This window comes from Hipposideros armiger, unplaced genomic scaffold (genome assembly GCF_001890085.2).
Source record: "Hipposideros armiger isolate ML-2016 unplaced genomic scaffold, ASM189008v1 scaffold_842, whole genome shotgun sequence".
Classification (NCBI taxonomy): domain Eukaryota; kingdom Metazoa; phylum Chordata; class Mammalia; order Chiroptera; family Hipposideridae; genus Hipposideros; species Hipposideros armiger.
The window spans coordinates 311200-327449 of NW_017732192.1; the positions used below are offsets into that span (position 1 = coordinate 311200).

A 16250-nucleotide genomic window follows, 5' to 3' on the forward strand; every position below is an offset into this window, starting at 1 on the left:
ATGTATGCATACATATGCATAATGTATGTTTATGGTATATGTATGTGCATATGTATTTATACATATGGTACACTTTCAGGCTCAAAAAGCCCTTAGATATCAACTTTTCTTTTTGGTTAGCTTTTCTAATCAATGACTATTACAAAATAAGAAACCAACAGCCAAAATCATTAGGTGGCTTTGCCAAGGTTCCATCGCGTGTTACTGACAACAGTGTGAGAGTTTCTGTCCCAGCTTCTCATCCTGTGCACCTTTCACAGCATCACGTTAATTCAATGATCTCACCAATGAAATGACTCCCTATAATCTGCTGTACCAAGAACAAACAATGTCCCAGTGGAGTGGACATTCTGGACTGTCTCACCTAACTTTCTCCCCCAACTCCCTCCCTGCTCTTTATTTTCATCAAGTGAGAAACACTTATGATTCTGTCATCCCTGTATTTTCATTTACAGTGCACCCCTCCCCTTTAACTATTCCCTAGTTCCTCCAGTAACTACTCTCAGTTCCTTTATAGATATGGCAATGTCTCTATTCCTTCTCTAAATAAATAAACAAACAAACAAATAAATAAATAAATAAGTCATTATTTTGCTCTTTAGTTTAATTCACTTTTTTTCACCAAACCAAGGATCATCATAAAAGAGATGCCATTATCATCCTCATCATACCAGCTGATATCTGCATAGGCACGGAACTTTGGAGTTTACAGATTACTTTCTCATAACTCATTCACTTGATCTTCATAACACTTAATAGTCAGAGAATGTATCACATTTATATGCAGTTCAAAAAACTAGGGGTCAAAAGTTAAACGAATTGCCAACATTCATATAACTAGCCAGAGCTGGAGCTGGCGCTGGAACCAAGGTGTCCATAGCCTAGCTCCTGACAGCTTTCCATGTTACACTGCCTACCGGCCTGTGTTCCCACCATGGCATTGATGTTGACGTATATTGGTACCTCAGATCCTGCACAGTGAATGTTGCCTCGACTCTTTTTCTATCTGAATTCCTGCTTGGCTCTTATTACTTTAACAGTACAAATTTCAACCAGACCAGTACGATTTTGTCCAACATTTGCTTACCTGAGAAGCTTTTACCAAGTATCCAAATAATACCGTTTAATGGTAAATTACAGTTTGATTGTTGTTCGCTGAGCTTTTCAAAAGTAAAACCATGGCTTTAGCTGAATTACAGATCTTCAACTCTTTGTTTTAAATGGAAATAAACTCATTTGATTTCCTCTGCATCCACTAATCAACCAATCTTTAAACTGTGAATGTTAACAAGGATGGCTAACACTAATCAAGATGGCTTTTTTAAAAACCAGTGTATGTATCTGTGTGTGTCTGTGTGTCTGTGTGTGTGTATATTTCATACAACATTGGGAGGCAAATTGTGTACTTTATTTTAGCTTTAAGTAAATTTCTGTTCAATTTCCTAAGTTGCTGCACAGCTACAACTTCTTTAAAAATTCAGGATATCAGTGCAATCATTAGAGTGGACTAATCTGTCTGGGCAGCAGAGGGCTACAGATAGCTGAAGCCAGGAAAGCCGCTCCTTCTCTGTAACTTGTTTGCAATCCTTTGACAAATACACACTCTCCCTCCTTTCTACTGAACCCTCTTAATGTTATTAAGTCACTGCCATGAAACCGAATGTATCCCTAGCCCTAAGCAACAGCAATAACTTTTCCTACTTCATTGCTATAAACGTGAAGTTTCAGGTCTGTTGAAGGATTCTCAGTGTCCTTTGGAGGAGAAAGGAGCCGCTTGCTGGAGAGGGGGTAGTCATTCCTCACTTGGTATTGTATTTCCTGCCTGTCGCTGCCCCGCCAGGACCTCCAGTCAGCACTTTTGTCTCGAGGTTCAGAGGAACAATTAGTGGTTGTTTTGATTGGTTGGTTGAAAGCAAAGCAAAATAATTCTCAAGACAGGAAAAGTTTAAACCTCAACATCCTAACCACTGTGCACTTTAAAAATCGCTCAATTCACGAGTTAAGAATTGAGCTTTACCTGGGCTCAGTGGGCTCACCAGAGCCCGTTTGCCTCTGGCTGTCAGAACTGTTCTTGTTTGGCTTGTTTCCACGTGTCCCATATATCGCAAAGCTGTACTCAACAAATCGAACTCTATAGCCATCTGTATCACGGCAATGAGCAAATATAGTTTGCCTCAAGACAGAAGAAAGACCGGGGCTAAACTGCTTCCTTGTTCTTTGCTAGAAATATATTTAAGCAACTCCTAGCACAGTGAGAATCCTGAGGCTAAAAAACACTGCACTTCATCCTGAAAGTGCAGCGTCGGTCGTCCTCGTTAACTAGAGAGCTGCGAGAAAATAGCATTCCGGTGACTCACGAATGCCTCTTTTGAGTTGTTAGGTTTTTCTTTCCGAAGAGCATCGGACGTGACCTAATTTGCTTCCCTAGCATCGCACTTTTAACCTTAGGATCCCAGCACACCGGGGGCATCGAGAAGCACAGGGGCGTCCCCTGAAGCCCAGCAGTTTCGTAACGTGGACCCAGATATGAAGTAGGAAGAAGGGGGAACTCCGTCCCACTTACCAGTCTTCCACAGATACAGGATGGGTGCCTCCGCTTCGCCCTGGGCTGCAGCCCCGCAGGAGCCCGAGCGCAGCAGCAGCAGCAGCAGCAGCAGCAGCGGCGGCGGCGGCGGCGGCGGTGGGAGCAGCTGCAGGACGCCCCGGCGCGGGCCCTCAGCTCCCGGGCTCCAGGACTCGGAGCGCCTCGCTTGCAGCCCCATGCCGTCTGCAGCCGCTCCAGGGTCCAGATCCCAAACGAGGTGGACAGGGGATTCTTCTTCGCCCTCCGACCGTCTTCCCAAGGAGTACCGAAAGCAAAGCTCTTCCCTGCTATTGTTCGTTTCAGATGAAAAGGAGGGAAAGCTCCTTTAACACCAGGGAACAATAGCGTCCGTGGCGGCCGTGGCTGCCGCGGCCACCGCCACTGGCGGGGATGCTGTTGAGGCTGCCATACCACGCAGAGTGGCAAGTCCTAGCGGCGAGGGAGGCAGCCGTCCGCAGAGGGCCCCAGCTGACTGAGCAGGTCCTCGAGGTCCAGGAGGCAGCGCAGCCCCCGCCGCCAGCTGGAGAGAGAGGAGAGGGGTGTGAGCCCAAACGAGGGAGAGGGGACTGGAGGTAGCAAGGGAGGGGGGGGGGCGGGGAGGGCTCAAGGGCGAGAAAGGAAATGAACGACGGGCAGAGGGGACACCCAGATGCAACATACCCGCCCAGAGAACTCCCGTGCACATGGTGTGATGAAATATGTTTGGAAGGATACACCAATAAAAAGAATCATCACCCGACAGGCTTCAGCATGACAAATAACAGGCATTGAAATTCATCGTCACCCAAGGAGTCAAATGCTAGCTCTAGCGGCATGTTATTCACAGTGTATATTTATTTACATTAAGCATCAGTGTTTATAATTTATTCTAAGCGATGCCTTCTGAATTAGTTTATGTGGGGAGCAGTGTGTATGATCAGATGGGTAAGTAAAACATAGTAAAACAGCAGAGATGTTTACTCGCTGAAGAAATGCACTTAAATACTTTTTCAAATGTTTTTTTAACTTAATCTGTTCTCCATAAAAATATGATTAATATTGCTCTACTGTGTCAAGTCAAAGTTCATTGTCTTTTAATAGCCTTTGCAACAGAATTAGTATTTAATAAATATTCACCATACTATCTAGTTAAGTGGATACAATTTTACAAAAACTGATCAAAAACTTATATTTCAGATATGGAGTAAATAAAAGTATTACCCCTTTATCTACTTCTCTGTCAAAAATACGCTGCCTTTAAGTAGCCACACACTTGTAAAATTAAAGGAAAAAAACTGAGTTTCCATTACTTGGATATCTCTAAATTAATAAATGTTTTCCTTAAAAATCCCTGGCACTGAGTTCTCTGACCCCTTACTGTAGAAAAACGCCTTTCATAATCTAAATAACCTCATGGGTTTGGGTCTTTTGTTCTTTGTGTTTGCACTTTCTTAAGCCAGTAGTAATAGAGGAATGTGTGTGAAGTCAGATAATGCTTTGCCCTTTCTCTCTTTTTTTTCTTTCCCCCAATAATGACCTTTTATTAATTCATTTCCTAGTAAAGCTAAAATAATATCAAGGCACCTAGCCAATTAATAATACAGCCAAAAGAAAGCCAAAGAACACTATTCACATCCGGTCAGCAATGCTTGGCCAAATAAAATAAAATTTGAAAAGCAGGAAAACTACTCTTTATGAATTTACTCCACCAACAGAGCCAACCCAAGAGTTTAAAATGAGGAAGCCAGTGTTTCTGGAAAAGGAAAAACCTTCCATAAAGCTCTCTTGGGACGCCGCCTGTCGTTCTTCGGATCATTCCAGACACAGCCCTTCTGCCTGCATTAGATTAAAAGCAGGTTTGATCAAATAATTCCCAGGTCCTGCCTGTTTAAGTATTCTGACATCAGAGGAAATTAGCAACGTTGAAGGTTGCAAATTCAGCCTTTGTTTACTTTCCACTCTGTTAGACCTCTAAGAGAGAATTAAAAGCTCACAGAGCCCCTAGCTCTGTGAATCTGTGATTAGGAGAGATAAGCTAGTGTGGATTACTATTTCTTCACTGGTGACAAACAGGCAACAATCAAAAGATTACAGGTTGATAAGGGATAAAAACGAGCCTCATCTTAACTAATGTATGGCTCCCTGAAAGAGCAACTTGTTTCCACAGTTACATCAAAGAAGAAAATAGGACCAGCTTGGTTGTCCTCTTAAGGAGAATGCTGCAATACCCCTCCACAATGGCAGTGTTTTCTCCCTGTTTGCTGGTGGAGCCCTAAACCCTGAAATCTTCTAGCTCTGGCACAGGAAGGATTTCAAGTGGAAGCACCCTATTAATTTCAGCCCATTGTAAGCATTCTTGGGAAGTCCCAAATCAATCCGCCAAATAGAAACTCATTACATAACAGAAGACAGAGCATCTAAGAAGTCAAGTTAGTACAATTTAATGTGTGGGGTAATTACTTAGCCCTTCGAAAATCCATTAGATGCTATACTTAATAGCTTGATGTCAAAAGAAAATTTAAGACTCTAATCTTTATATTTATCCATGGATGTATAATAATTACTCAACTGGGAAAAAGTTTAAACATTGTACAATAGCTGCAACTTCACGCGTTATACATAAGATCCAGGGACCACTTCTAAGTCAAAATGTGCTGCCATTTAAAATACACAACGAGGGTGAATGTTCTGCAGCAGTGTTTGAAAATAGCCTACAATTGGCCTTTTTCTTTCAATTTCAATTGATACAAGGCTTAAGGATCACACGTAAACACATACACATGCACAATCAGTCAGTAGTAAAGACATATCTGGACAAGGCTACAGAAACTACAGTCATATAAACATTTGTCTCCACCACTGCCACATATCTGTTCTATAACAATGCCATTATTGCACTTGAGGACAAAAATGTATGGGTCTCTGAGGAGACAGAAGTGATATATATATTCAGATAAATGTTCCTTTGTGAAAGCTATAGTGTCCAGTTGGACAAATGCTATCAATAAAACTGATAGACAGCAAGAGATAGAAAGACAGCATGCTTTGTTTTCTAGAATATGATATAAATAACACACAAATGTTTAATGACATGATGTCACAATGTAGTCATGAGAAGTCTCAAGGATGCAGATTAAATTGACCATCTGTACAGTCTGCCGTGAAGTAAGTCATTCATCATTTTTCATGAAGAACTGTTCAAGTATTAATGAGCCGGGGCTATAAAAGTTTTCCAAACCAATGGATGAAAAATGCAAAACATATTTCTTAATGTTTAGAAATGAGACAATTCTGAACCTGTCAGCTCTCATGTGGTGTCCTTTCATCTATCTTTATCAGTTTTGTTATCATTTCCAAACTCCAGAGTGAGAGTGTGGATATATCTACACGCGTGTTTTCTCCTTTATTAGAAAACAAGCGTATAAGCATTTTTCATGACCTATAAGACATATGGACAATGACTTTCAGTGATTACTCCCAACATTTAAAATCAATCATAAAAAATTGAATTACTTGCCAGAAAGGGAGACAACTTTTAATATCAGTTTTTTATGAAGCAATTAGTAAATGAAGAAATATACAGTTATTCATTGATGGAGTGTTACATATGGAAGCGTCAATGTCCATTTTGAAATAAAAATTTTAAATTTTCTCTACATAAATGTATTTGTCTTATTAAAAAAACAAAACACAAACAAACAAACAAAAAAACACCCAAAGGAATTCTGTTTGTGCAGCCTCTAGGTGTCATACTTGACCAAGGTTTGGGGTAGACAAAATTTATTTTGGGCTTCTTTCTATTCCCCACTTCGTGCCACACCCACCAAATTATTAAAAGATAAAACAGTTCACATTTTATCTTTCGTAATAAAGAGCCCCAGATTTTACTTTCTTTCCCAATTCTAACTAATATTCACCCTATTTTCCTTTTAATTCCTTTTACTTTATAACAACTGTGTTTTGTTGGTTGATAGGTTTATTATAGTTTGCTGGTTTGTATTTATGTGTAGTGACAAGAGGGCAGATTCCAAATTTCAAATAGTTTTACAGAAAGAAAACTAATCCCATGGTTTCACCATTTTAATCAAAACTAAACTTGTTTGGAAACAATAAGGATCTGCTACAAATAATTAGATCCCTTGTTTTGATTATCAGATGAAAATGTAGAATATTATGGTTTAGATCTTTCTAGGGTTTGGGGACTCATTCACTATAGACTTTATAATAAGGATCCCATCCTAGGTGGTATGCGAGGCATCAACAGTCTCTGGTACAAGGTAATAATGCCCTGATTGTTAAAAAAAATTCACCAGTGGTGACTTAGGAGAATGTTTCTGTAGAGGAGAACATCCTGGCGGACGCAATGTTTTAAGCATTTGAAAAGTACAGAGATACATGTTTACAAGCATAACACAGCTGAGTAGTTATCACTAGTTATCAGTGTTCTATGCGTGGATTGTGATAAGGCACAGGCCTTCAACAAACAACTGGAAACTAAATATGAAGGCCAGGAGTCCTTAAAAAGAACCCTTGTCTCAAGCAGTGGCGGGAGTAGTAAAAAGCTAAAGATCAAGCTGAAAACTTAAAGAGCTGACAACCATAAAGATGACTGAATGATCAGCCAAGGCAGGTTTGTTATACTAAGATCAGGGCTCTGCTTTGGGAAAACTAGAAGTTAATGTGTGGGACAAGTTTGTGTGGTTGGGTGGATGTCCCCAAGGTCTTTGACTCCCCAGACTCTTCTAAATTCTCCAAGGCTTCAGGGGCAGCCCACCCCACCCCCTCTTAACAGTGGGCACACCCTCTTCCCTGTAAGGCCTGCCCCACCACCTCTCCGAGTTTCCAGGCAGATAACCAAGCCCATGTCCCAACATTGTCAGCCTAGGATATGCTAGGCCTGTTATTATAACAGAATGATGACTACAGAGCAAAGAGGCTTCGAGAATTAGCTACGATGTGCTATGAGGAGCCAGGAGAGTATCCACCGGGCTATCTTTTGAGAGGCTTGACTAGGTGTCAGGACCTAGACAGGAAAAGAGAGAGCTCATTGACTTGGGGGAACACTCCAGGATATGGGATTTAACATCCTGTCAAGCACTGAAAGGCATGGCGCACACTGGGTGGTTCCTAGAAATCTGGAGAAACACTGATAGAAACTGAAATTCCTAAATTACCAAAGTGACAAGGGGAGGAAGGGACGTGCTGGAGTAGATACATTATGTCAGAAAACCAAAGACCCAAGGAAGGATTATGACCCAAGGAAACGAGAGTACACCGATCACCAAAGCCATCAGGAATGTGTTGGTGAGAGGGCCGCCAGAATCATTAAGTTTCATGTCACCAGTAGGAGAGATGGTTGTACAGATTTCAGTCTCTGATCCATTTGTGAGTGGTATCAAGTAAGGTTCTAAATTCATTATTTTTCAACTCAATATCCAATTGCTCCAGCGCCATTTAAAAGACCATTCTTTTTTTCTTTGAATTGTCCTAGCGCTTTAGCATAGGGAATAGAGTCAATGGCATTGTAACAGCTATATATGCTGTCAGAGGGTAGAAGATTGGGGGAGGAGGGTTATCACTTTGTGAGGGGTGTAAATGTCTACCGTATTTCCCCATGTATAAGACGCACTTTAATTTTGGGGATGGAAATTTGAAAAAAAAAATAAATTAAAGTTATTGAACTCAAGTTTTATTCATCATAAAAAAAGCGAAATTCGAAAAAAAGCAGGAAATGCAAAGTAAAAAAATCTACAACCACTGTATAAGACACCCAGTTTTGACCCCAAATTTTTCGAAAAAAGAGTACATCTTATACCTGGGGAAATACGGTAACTGTTACATTGTTTTGTACACCTGAACAAAAAACCAAGTGACCATGAATGGAAAGGTTTATTTCTGTTTGACTGACATATAAGCCTGCTTATGCTCCTACCACACTCTCTCGATTATTGTAGCTTCTACTAATTTTTCAAATTTAATAAGGTAAGACCTGCAACTTTTTTCTTTCTCTAAATGTTCTGGCTAGTCCAGGTCCTGTGCATTCGCTTATCTGTTTTAGGATCAACTTCTCAATTTCTACAAATTCCTGCTGAGATTTAGATAGAGATCAATTTGAAGTGAACTGCCATCTTAACAGGACTGAGTCTTCCAGTTCATGAACATGGAATACCTCTCCATTTATTTAAATACTTGCAAATTTTCATGAATATTTTATAATTTTCCGTTCACAGCTTTCACTTATTTTGTTAAATGTATACCTAATTGTTTTACTGTTAACGATGTACTCTTGACTAGAACTGCTTTCTGAGTTTGATTTTGGATTATTTACTGCTAAGATACAGGAATCAAGTCGACTTTTACATTTCAATTTTGTATCCTGCAATCTCGCTTAACTCATCTTTTAATTCTAATAGACATTTTCTGAATTTCAGGTTTTTCAGTATATAAAATTGCCATCTGTAGATAGAGGCTTTTTAAACATTCTTTTTCAACCTGCAAACCTTTAAGATTATTACTATTATGATTATATTTACTGTCTTGCCTATTACACGGGCTAAAACTTCCAGCACGATGGTAATAGAAGTGCCAAGTATTACATTTAACGAGCCTTGTTTTGTGATCCAGCTTATGTGCTATAGCGAAGAGTGCTTCACATGCACTTAAAAAGAAATGTGTCCTCCACTGAGTCAAGTGTTTTAGAAAGTTCAAGTCAGTTGATAGTGTTGTTCAAATATTTTATATCCTGGCTGATTTTCTGTCTAGTTGTTTTATCAATTATTGACAGGGGATTATTGAAAGCTCCGGATATTATTGTTGAATAGTCTATATTTCCTTTTAGGTGGATCAGTTTTAATGGCTTGTATTTGAGAGCTCTGTTGTTAGGTGTGCACAAATGCACTGATGGTTATACTTTCCCGATGTATTGACCCTTTCATGCTTATCTTTTGTCCTTCACTGTTTCTACCAATGTTTCCTTATTGTGAAGTCTACTTTTTCTCATAATACAGCTACTCCAGGTTTCTTACGACTGCTGTTTGCATGGTATATATTTTTCCAATCCTTTAACTTTCAATCAACTTGTGCGTTTGAATCTCTGGTAAATGGCATACTGTTGAGTTTGATATTTTTATCCAATCCAATAACCTCTGCTGTTGGATGGGGGTTTTTAGATTATTTGCATTTAATGTAATTATTCATGTGGTTATATTACATATCATTTTTACTATTTACTATGTTTTATGTTATTATATATGTTATTATATATGTTTTGTTTTGTTTTATTAACAGCTCTGGTGAGACATAGTTCACATAACATAAAAGGCACCCATTTAAAGTATATAATTCACTGGTTTATTCAGTTGTACAACTGTCACCATCATGTAATTTTAGAACATTTTCATTAAGCCAAAAAGAAATCCCAAGCCCATTAGCAGTTTCTACCCCTCCCCCATACTCTGGCAACTGCTCACTCACTTTCTGTCACTATGGATTGACACATTCTGAACATTTCATGTAAATGAAATCATATAACATGTGGCCTTTTGTGAATGGCTTCTTTCACTCAGAATAAATTTTCAAGGTTCATTCATGGTATATCATGAATCAATGCATCCTTGTTTTTTATGATTGAATACTATTTTGTTGTATGCATATATTACATTTTTTTATCTTTTAATCAGTGCATGGATTTGAGTTGTTTCCATTTTTGGCTATCATAAATAATTCTGCTGTGAACATTTAGATACTATTATGTGGCAAAAGAAAAAATACAGAGGTTTACAACTTTTCCATATAGTCAGTGGAGAATTTGAAAGTAGTAGAATACCATGATTTCCCTATACATTTTATTGCCAAAATTAGAAACAGCTTTCTGGAAATCAGTGATTCTATAAAGGAGCTCTGCGCTGAAAAAATATAATAAACACAAATGTCTGTCTAATTTGAATTTATTCCTAGTACAAGTCCACAACAGATGCATGACAAGTACTTGTGAAAAGAGGGAAATAATTTAAATAATTCCCATGCCTAAAATAAAAAATATATATATTTAATAATTAGGAAGGGAAATAACTGCCCAAGTGCTCTAAGAACAGATAAGCAGAATTCAAAACAATAATTTACTGGGCCGGCCAAGTGGCACATTGTTTAAGAGCTGGCTTGGGATGCCAGAGGACCCCGGTTCGGATCCCACATATGAGGGCCAGTGACACTGCCCTCTACAGCTAAGATGCTGAACAACAGCTCAACCTGGAGCTGGGCTGCCATGAGTCACCAGCGACGGAGTAGGCTGCAGCCCCTGTGGCAGTGGGTTGCCATGGGCTACCATGTGTAGCCAGCAGCCAGCGTGAGCAGCCAGCGGCCGTCCAGAAGCTGGCGACTGATCTGCCTCGCCCGGGAAGAGCGCAATGACAGTGCCAACTTGGGCCAGTGAAGCAACGTCCTCCAAAACTAGACTGAAGAACAAAAAGACAGCAACTTGTCTGTTCCCCTTCCCCCAATTCCCCAATTAAAAAATATATATATCTTTAAAAAACAAACAAAACAACAATAATTTTCTAAGAAAGAATGAATCCTGGCATACATGATTACCCATAAATGAATTAAAAACCTAAAGATTGTCCATGAGACAAAATTTATTATATAAAAGTTGTGTTTGTTTTAAAAACAAATTGACAAATATGTTTGACAGTGTTACTACTGATTATTTTGAGTTGATAGATCTTCCTTTGCTAAGAGAATGGCCTTTCTTTATATTTCTGCTTAGTAGGTGGTGAAGAGACACCAGCTGTTCAACACATCTTGGTACTTACAAGTGTAAGATGCACTCCTTCTTGGAGAGTAAGATATGCTTACATCTCATACACCATGCATAATAATGCAATAGAAAAAAATCTATAACTATGCTGAATTCACCAGTTGGCAATGAAAATCAAGCTCAGTGTAAGATGAAGATATGACACAGAAGAAAAAAAGCAAATGTCAGTAAATTAGCTCCATCCATTGTACTACCCCGTGGTGATAGCAGACGTCACTACCAATTTTCACAAGCGGCTAGTACAAGTCTGTAACTGAAACCAGAATGAAAAGCTTCCTAATTAATTGGTACTGGCAGATCTGTTACTTTCAAAAGTTTTTCCCTTGAGATGCAGATGCTAACCTGCCTCAGCAAACGACAATTGCATCCTTTTGTGCTTTACAAAGAAAATAAGTTTTCTTTCACTTGCTAATCGGTGGCACAGAAAATGTTGCAGTAGACCCCAGATGATAATAATATTTTTGTCCTTTATAAATTGAATAATGGGTTAAGAGCTGCCAAGTTTTGGCGGGACACTAGCTCATTTTTTTTTGTTTTACTCAACTGAAAAGAGATAAACTTAAGCAGCTACGCAGGGATGTGAATGAAGGCAATTCTTCACAACTCAACGAGCCAGCAGGACTATTTAATCCACAACTTATTTCACTTACCAAATTGTGAATACTCAACGTAAGAGGATTGAGAGTATGGACAAGATGCTCTTATAAACACATGCATCTCTACATGAACAGTGACAGAAATCTCATTCTACAGCTGTCTGAATATTCTGAAATTGTTACATGTTTAGTCCAAATTTAAAAAAAAACAGGAATACAATACTGATTTAAGAGCAACACCATCAAAATTACGCAAGCCAAATATCTAGATCTAGGCCCTTCCTATTAGGACCCAGCTGTGGTTAAGGAAAAGTTTATAATACCCACTTATTTTATCACAGTTTTTATGTGATCTCCACTATACCCTCTAAATCAAACCGCTGATAAAAATTCACCCATTCATTCAACCAATGGGATAACGCTTACTGAGTGCCTACTACGGGCCAAGCACTGTGTCCAACTCTGGAGATACAGTGACTTATACATCATGCTTTCCTCACTGAGCCTTCATGTATGCATGGCCCTGAGCTTGGAACTGTACGTGCTAGTCCAACGGCCAGGGCCCTCGACTCTAGAACATAATATATATAATAGGCATGGTGTAAACAAAGATAAAATGTAATACGGAGAAAGAACACAGGATCCAGAGAAAAGCTCATTGAGATATTCGTGTTCAGTGTATTGTGTTGGTATGTAACTAACAGTAGGCATTATCCTCAGTCGATCCTATCCAGGAGAAACGAACGGCTCCACACAGGCAGCCCCCACAGCGTGTAATGAGCAGAGACTTCATGCTCTCTGTGTTGTCACTGCTGATCTTTGAATCCTGCTGTTTTCACATTCTGAGCTGCTGAGGTGACTGCACTGTCTTGGCAGCTGAAAGGGGAGCTTGCTCTGGTTTCTCCCATAAAAAATAAGGGACAAAACCTATAATCCATCTTAATTTCATCCCATGTGACTTGAAATGGCAATGTTGGTGGGGGCAGGAAACATCACTGACAAGGACTTATGTGAAGGAAACAAACACCAAAGCAAACAATTTTTTTTAATTAAAGTTTATTGGGGTGACAATTGTTAGTAAGTGGTTACCAGAGGGTAAGTGGGATGGGGGGTGGTAGATGACGGTAAAAGGGATAAAAAATATGGTGATGGAAGGAGACCTGACTCTGGGTGGTGAACACACAGTGTGATCTATAGATGATGTATTACAGAATTGTACACCTGAAACCTATGCAAACAATTTTTAAAAGGTATTAACTAAATGAGTTTAAATTACAAAGATTTCTCTTCAGCAAAATGGAACACAGACCTAGACTTGATTATATTCCATTAGCTCATTATGCATATATGGGGGCTACTAATAGTTTATGTAGTCTTAGAAAAAAACAGGTTTCACGAAAAAAAAACAATAAGTAGAAAATTTTAAATGGATAACATGTTGTCGACATCAGCACAGGTGGTATTTTTTTAATGAATAAAAGAACACATGTATTTCATTCTTTCAGATCATACAAGTGCAAAGCAGCATGAATACAAATCTATTTTTAATAACTATTTTCTTATTATATTCTCATGCGGTTCCTACAAGGGTTCATTTTGACCCCTGACATAATATGTACTATTACCTCGTTTTCCATGAAATTAAAAAAGCTCCCGCACTACGCTGCTTCACATTGGACTGTGAGCCACTATATTCTTTAGCCTTTCAAAAGAAGAGCCTTAACCACAAGATAAATAAACCTAATGCTTACCTCTAAGCAATAAGTAATTAAAATAAAATCATAAGCATTTGCTTTACAACTTGTTTTTCCTCTCTAAATTATGATTTTGCAACATTTCTTTAAATGGCTTTCACTTTTATTGTACTGCAAAAGGGATATCATATTCTTTGTATGCACTTTATTATCTCATTTGATTGGGTTTTAATTCCTGCAACATACAGCAAAGGCTGATGTGCCTTTTGCAATTTGAAACAGTGGTGGCATGCTGAGAATAATTAGCGTCACTAAGGCAGAACAAATGATTTCTTTGCAAAACACCAAGTCTGTGTTTCAACAAAGATAATTGCAGAATGCCCAAGTTATCGTGGGCCTTCCAGTAGAGTGGTTACTTTGAGTTTAATTAACATTTTTGTAATTTTAATTCCCTAATAACTATAGTGACCCAGATATCATAAAGAATGCTGCTTTTGAAACTGGTTCATTTGATTTGTCATTTTTCATTAAAATATTTATTTTATATAGATATTTTATCAAATATTATTTGTTTTTAATTGTTTCTAATCATAATTTAAGCAAACTAATAATTTCATTGTTGCCTGTGGTTACCAGAATGGTAGTGGGCTATACTTCCTGCCCAATTCACCCTGAAATTGTGGAGATCTCTTATTACTCCAACAGAGGAACACTTACAAGAAATCAGATTAGTAGTTTCCTACACTTACTTTAGCAAGATAATACGAATATGGTAATTAAATAACACAAATCAATTTGTACTAAAAAGAAATCATTTAATAATAGCAATAACAGAGACATGATTATAGTTTCTTATAATTAAGGGGCTAATCCTCTTTAAACCAGTGAAATCTGCACTGAAAGATTCACTCAATTGTTTATATTTTAGTTACAATTATTGGTGAGTTAATGATTATTGCAGCACCTGGAGTGGAAGCATTAATCAGAGTTCGCTGTATAGCAAAAAAGGTCATGAGTGCATACTGCTCTGAAATTAAACCTTACTTTCATATGCCTATATGGCTGCAGGAAACTTAAGTTGTCGCTGCATTATGTATGCAGAGCCATCTAGGATCTCATGGTCCAGATAGCAGTGTTTTGACAAGTCTAATTCCATGCAAGACTCCTTCGATTGATCTGACCTTGCTAGGAACAAATTCACCCTTTCCAATGTTTCTGGAATAATTAGGTAAACACAAGCTGTAAAAGTTTTAAACGTTATAGTCTGTATTTACATCTACAGAATCATTGGCAGACAGACTATGAAACCATTATCAAATGAAGTTTCATTCTATATATTTTCAATCTTGAATGTTAACGATGTCCTGCTACTCATTTGATTAAGAGGAATGCTTTTAAAATCTAAGAAATCATCCTCCTTTCCTCATTTTGAAAGTATTAAATCACCAAAAAGTGTAGTACTTTTTGGAAAGTGAGTTAGATCTTCAGAGTTGGAAGTCTAAGCACAATTTTGAAATGCACGTTGACCTTGTAGAATGCTCTTACTATGTCTACACATTGTTAATGTAGATACCGGCCCAGTTAGCAAATGCAATGTAAATAATGAAGATGACTTAAAGATTACTGAAACAGTAAAAAAGAAGATTTAATAAAAACAAACGAGTGAAAGAGTATGAAATTCAGAGTATTTTAAATAGTTCACCAAAGAACATTGTTTTATTTTCATTCAAATTTTATATAGCTTATTTTTTATCTAATAATGTGTGTTCTTTCAGTAAATGACTTTGACTAGGGTCAAGGTGTTATATCTTGGAATATTTAAAATATTAATATGTCATACAGATTTAGAGACACAGAACTATAAAACTCATTTTCTCCTAGCAAGAGCTTTCAAGTAAAATACTTTTTGTTTGGCAAGCATATAACTTTAACATTGTTTTTTTCTCTTATTAAATTCCATTTCTGCCTTGTAATGGTTAGATTAGGTTCAAAGGCATATTTATTTCATTTGATAAATGTGAATTTAAAAGAGGTTTAAAAAATAGGAAGTGTTCATTGAAATTCTGTCCCATTACAGTAAAAGTTCATTTTTCTTGCAAATCAACTTTAGTTGCCTTAGCAACCCTTTCATTTCAAAAGTTCAAAGTCAAACTCTATTAAGAGAATATAATTGAAAAACTATAATAAGAGGATATAAATGGCAATTCACTAAGCATATCATGATGTTGAAATAGTTTGATCATTAATTTAGTATCAGCGATACCAGCGACAAACTATTAAGGTTTCATATAAAGGTTGATGACTACTGCTCGGAAGCACTTAAGTGACAATAAAAAATGGATTGTGTTTTTTCATATGTGGTTAAGAGAAAACTGATTTGGCTGAGTACCAGTGAAAATATAAAGTATAGTATGAAATTATTATTTTATCCTCTGTAAAGTAATAAATATCACCAAGCTCATTTACGATTTATGTACTAGTTGGGGTATCCTATCTTTCTACCATTTGAAAGTAAGTAAACCAATATATAACTATATGAATCACGCCCTTTTCACCCCTTCCACTTGCCTCATAGAAATCAA

General features: G+C 37.8%; 1 protein-coding gene across 1 annotated transcript in view; it reads right to left on the bottom strand.

Annotated features, from left to right (window-relative positions):
• The window catches only part of LOC109374599 (thrombospondin type-1 domain-containing protein 7A), a gene marked incomplete at its 3' end in the record, with an annotated part of 587092 nt that overhangs the window by 309308 nt on the left and 261534 nt on the right, over positions 1–16250 (bottom strand). The window contains exon 2 of the mRNA XM_019629338.1: positions 2564–3104. Coding sequence (XP_019484883.1) covers positions 2564–2762 — 199 coding nt within the window. The remainder of the gene's footprint in view (positions 1–2563; positions 3105–16250) is intronic.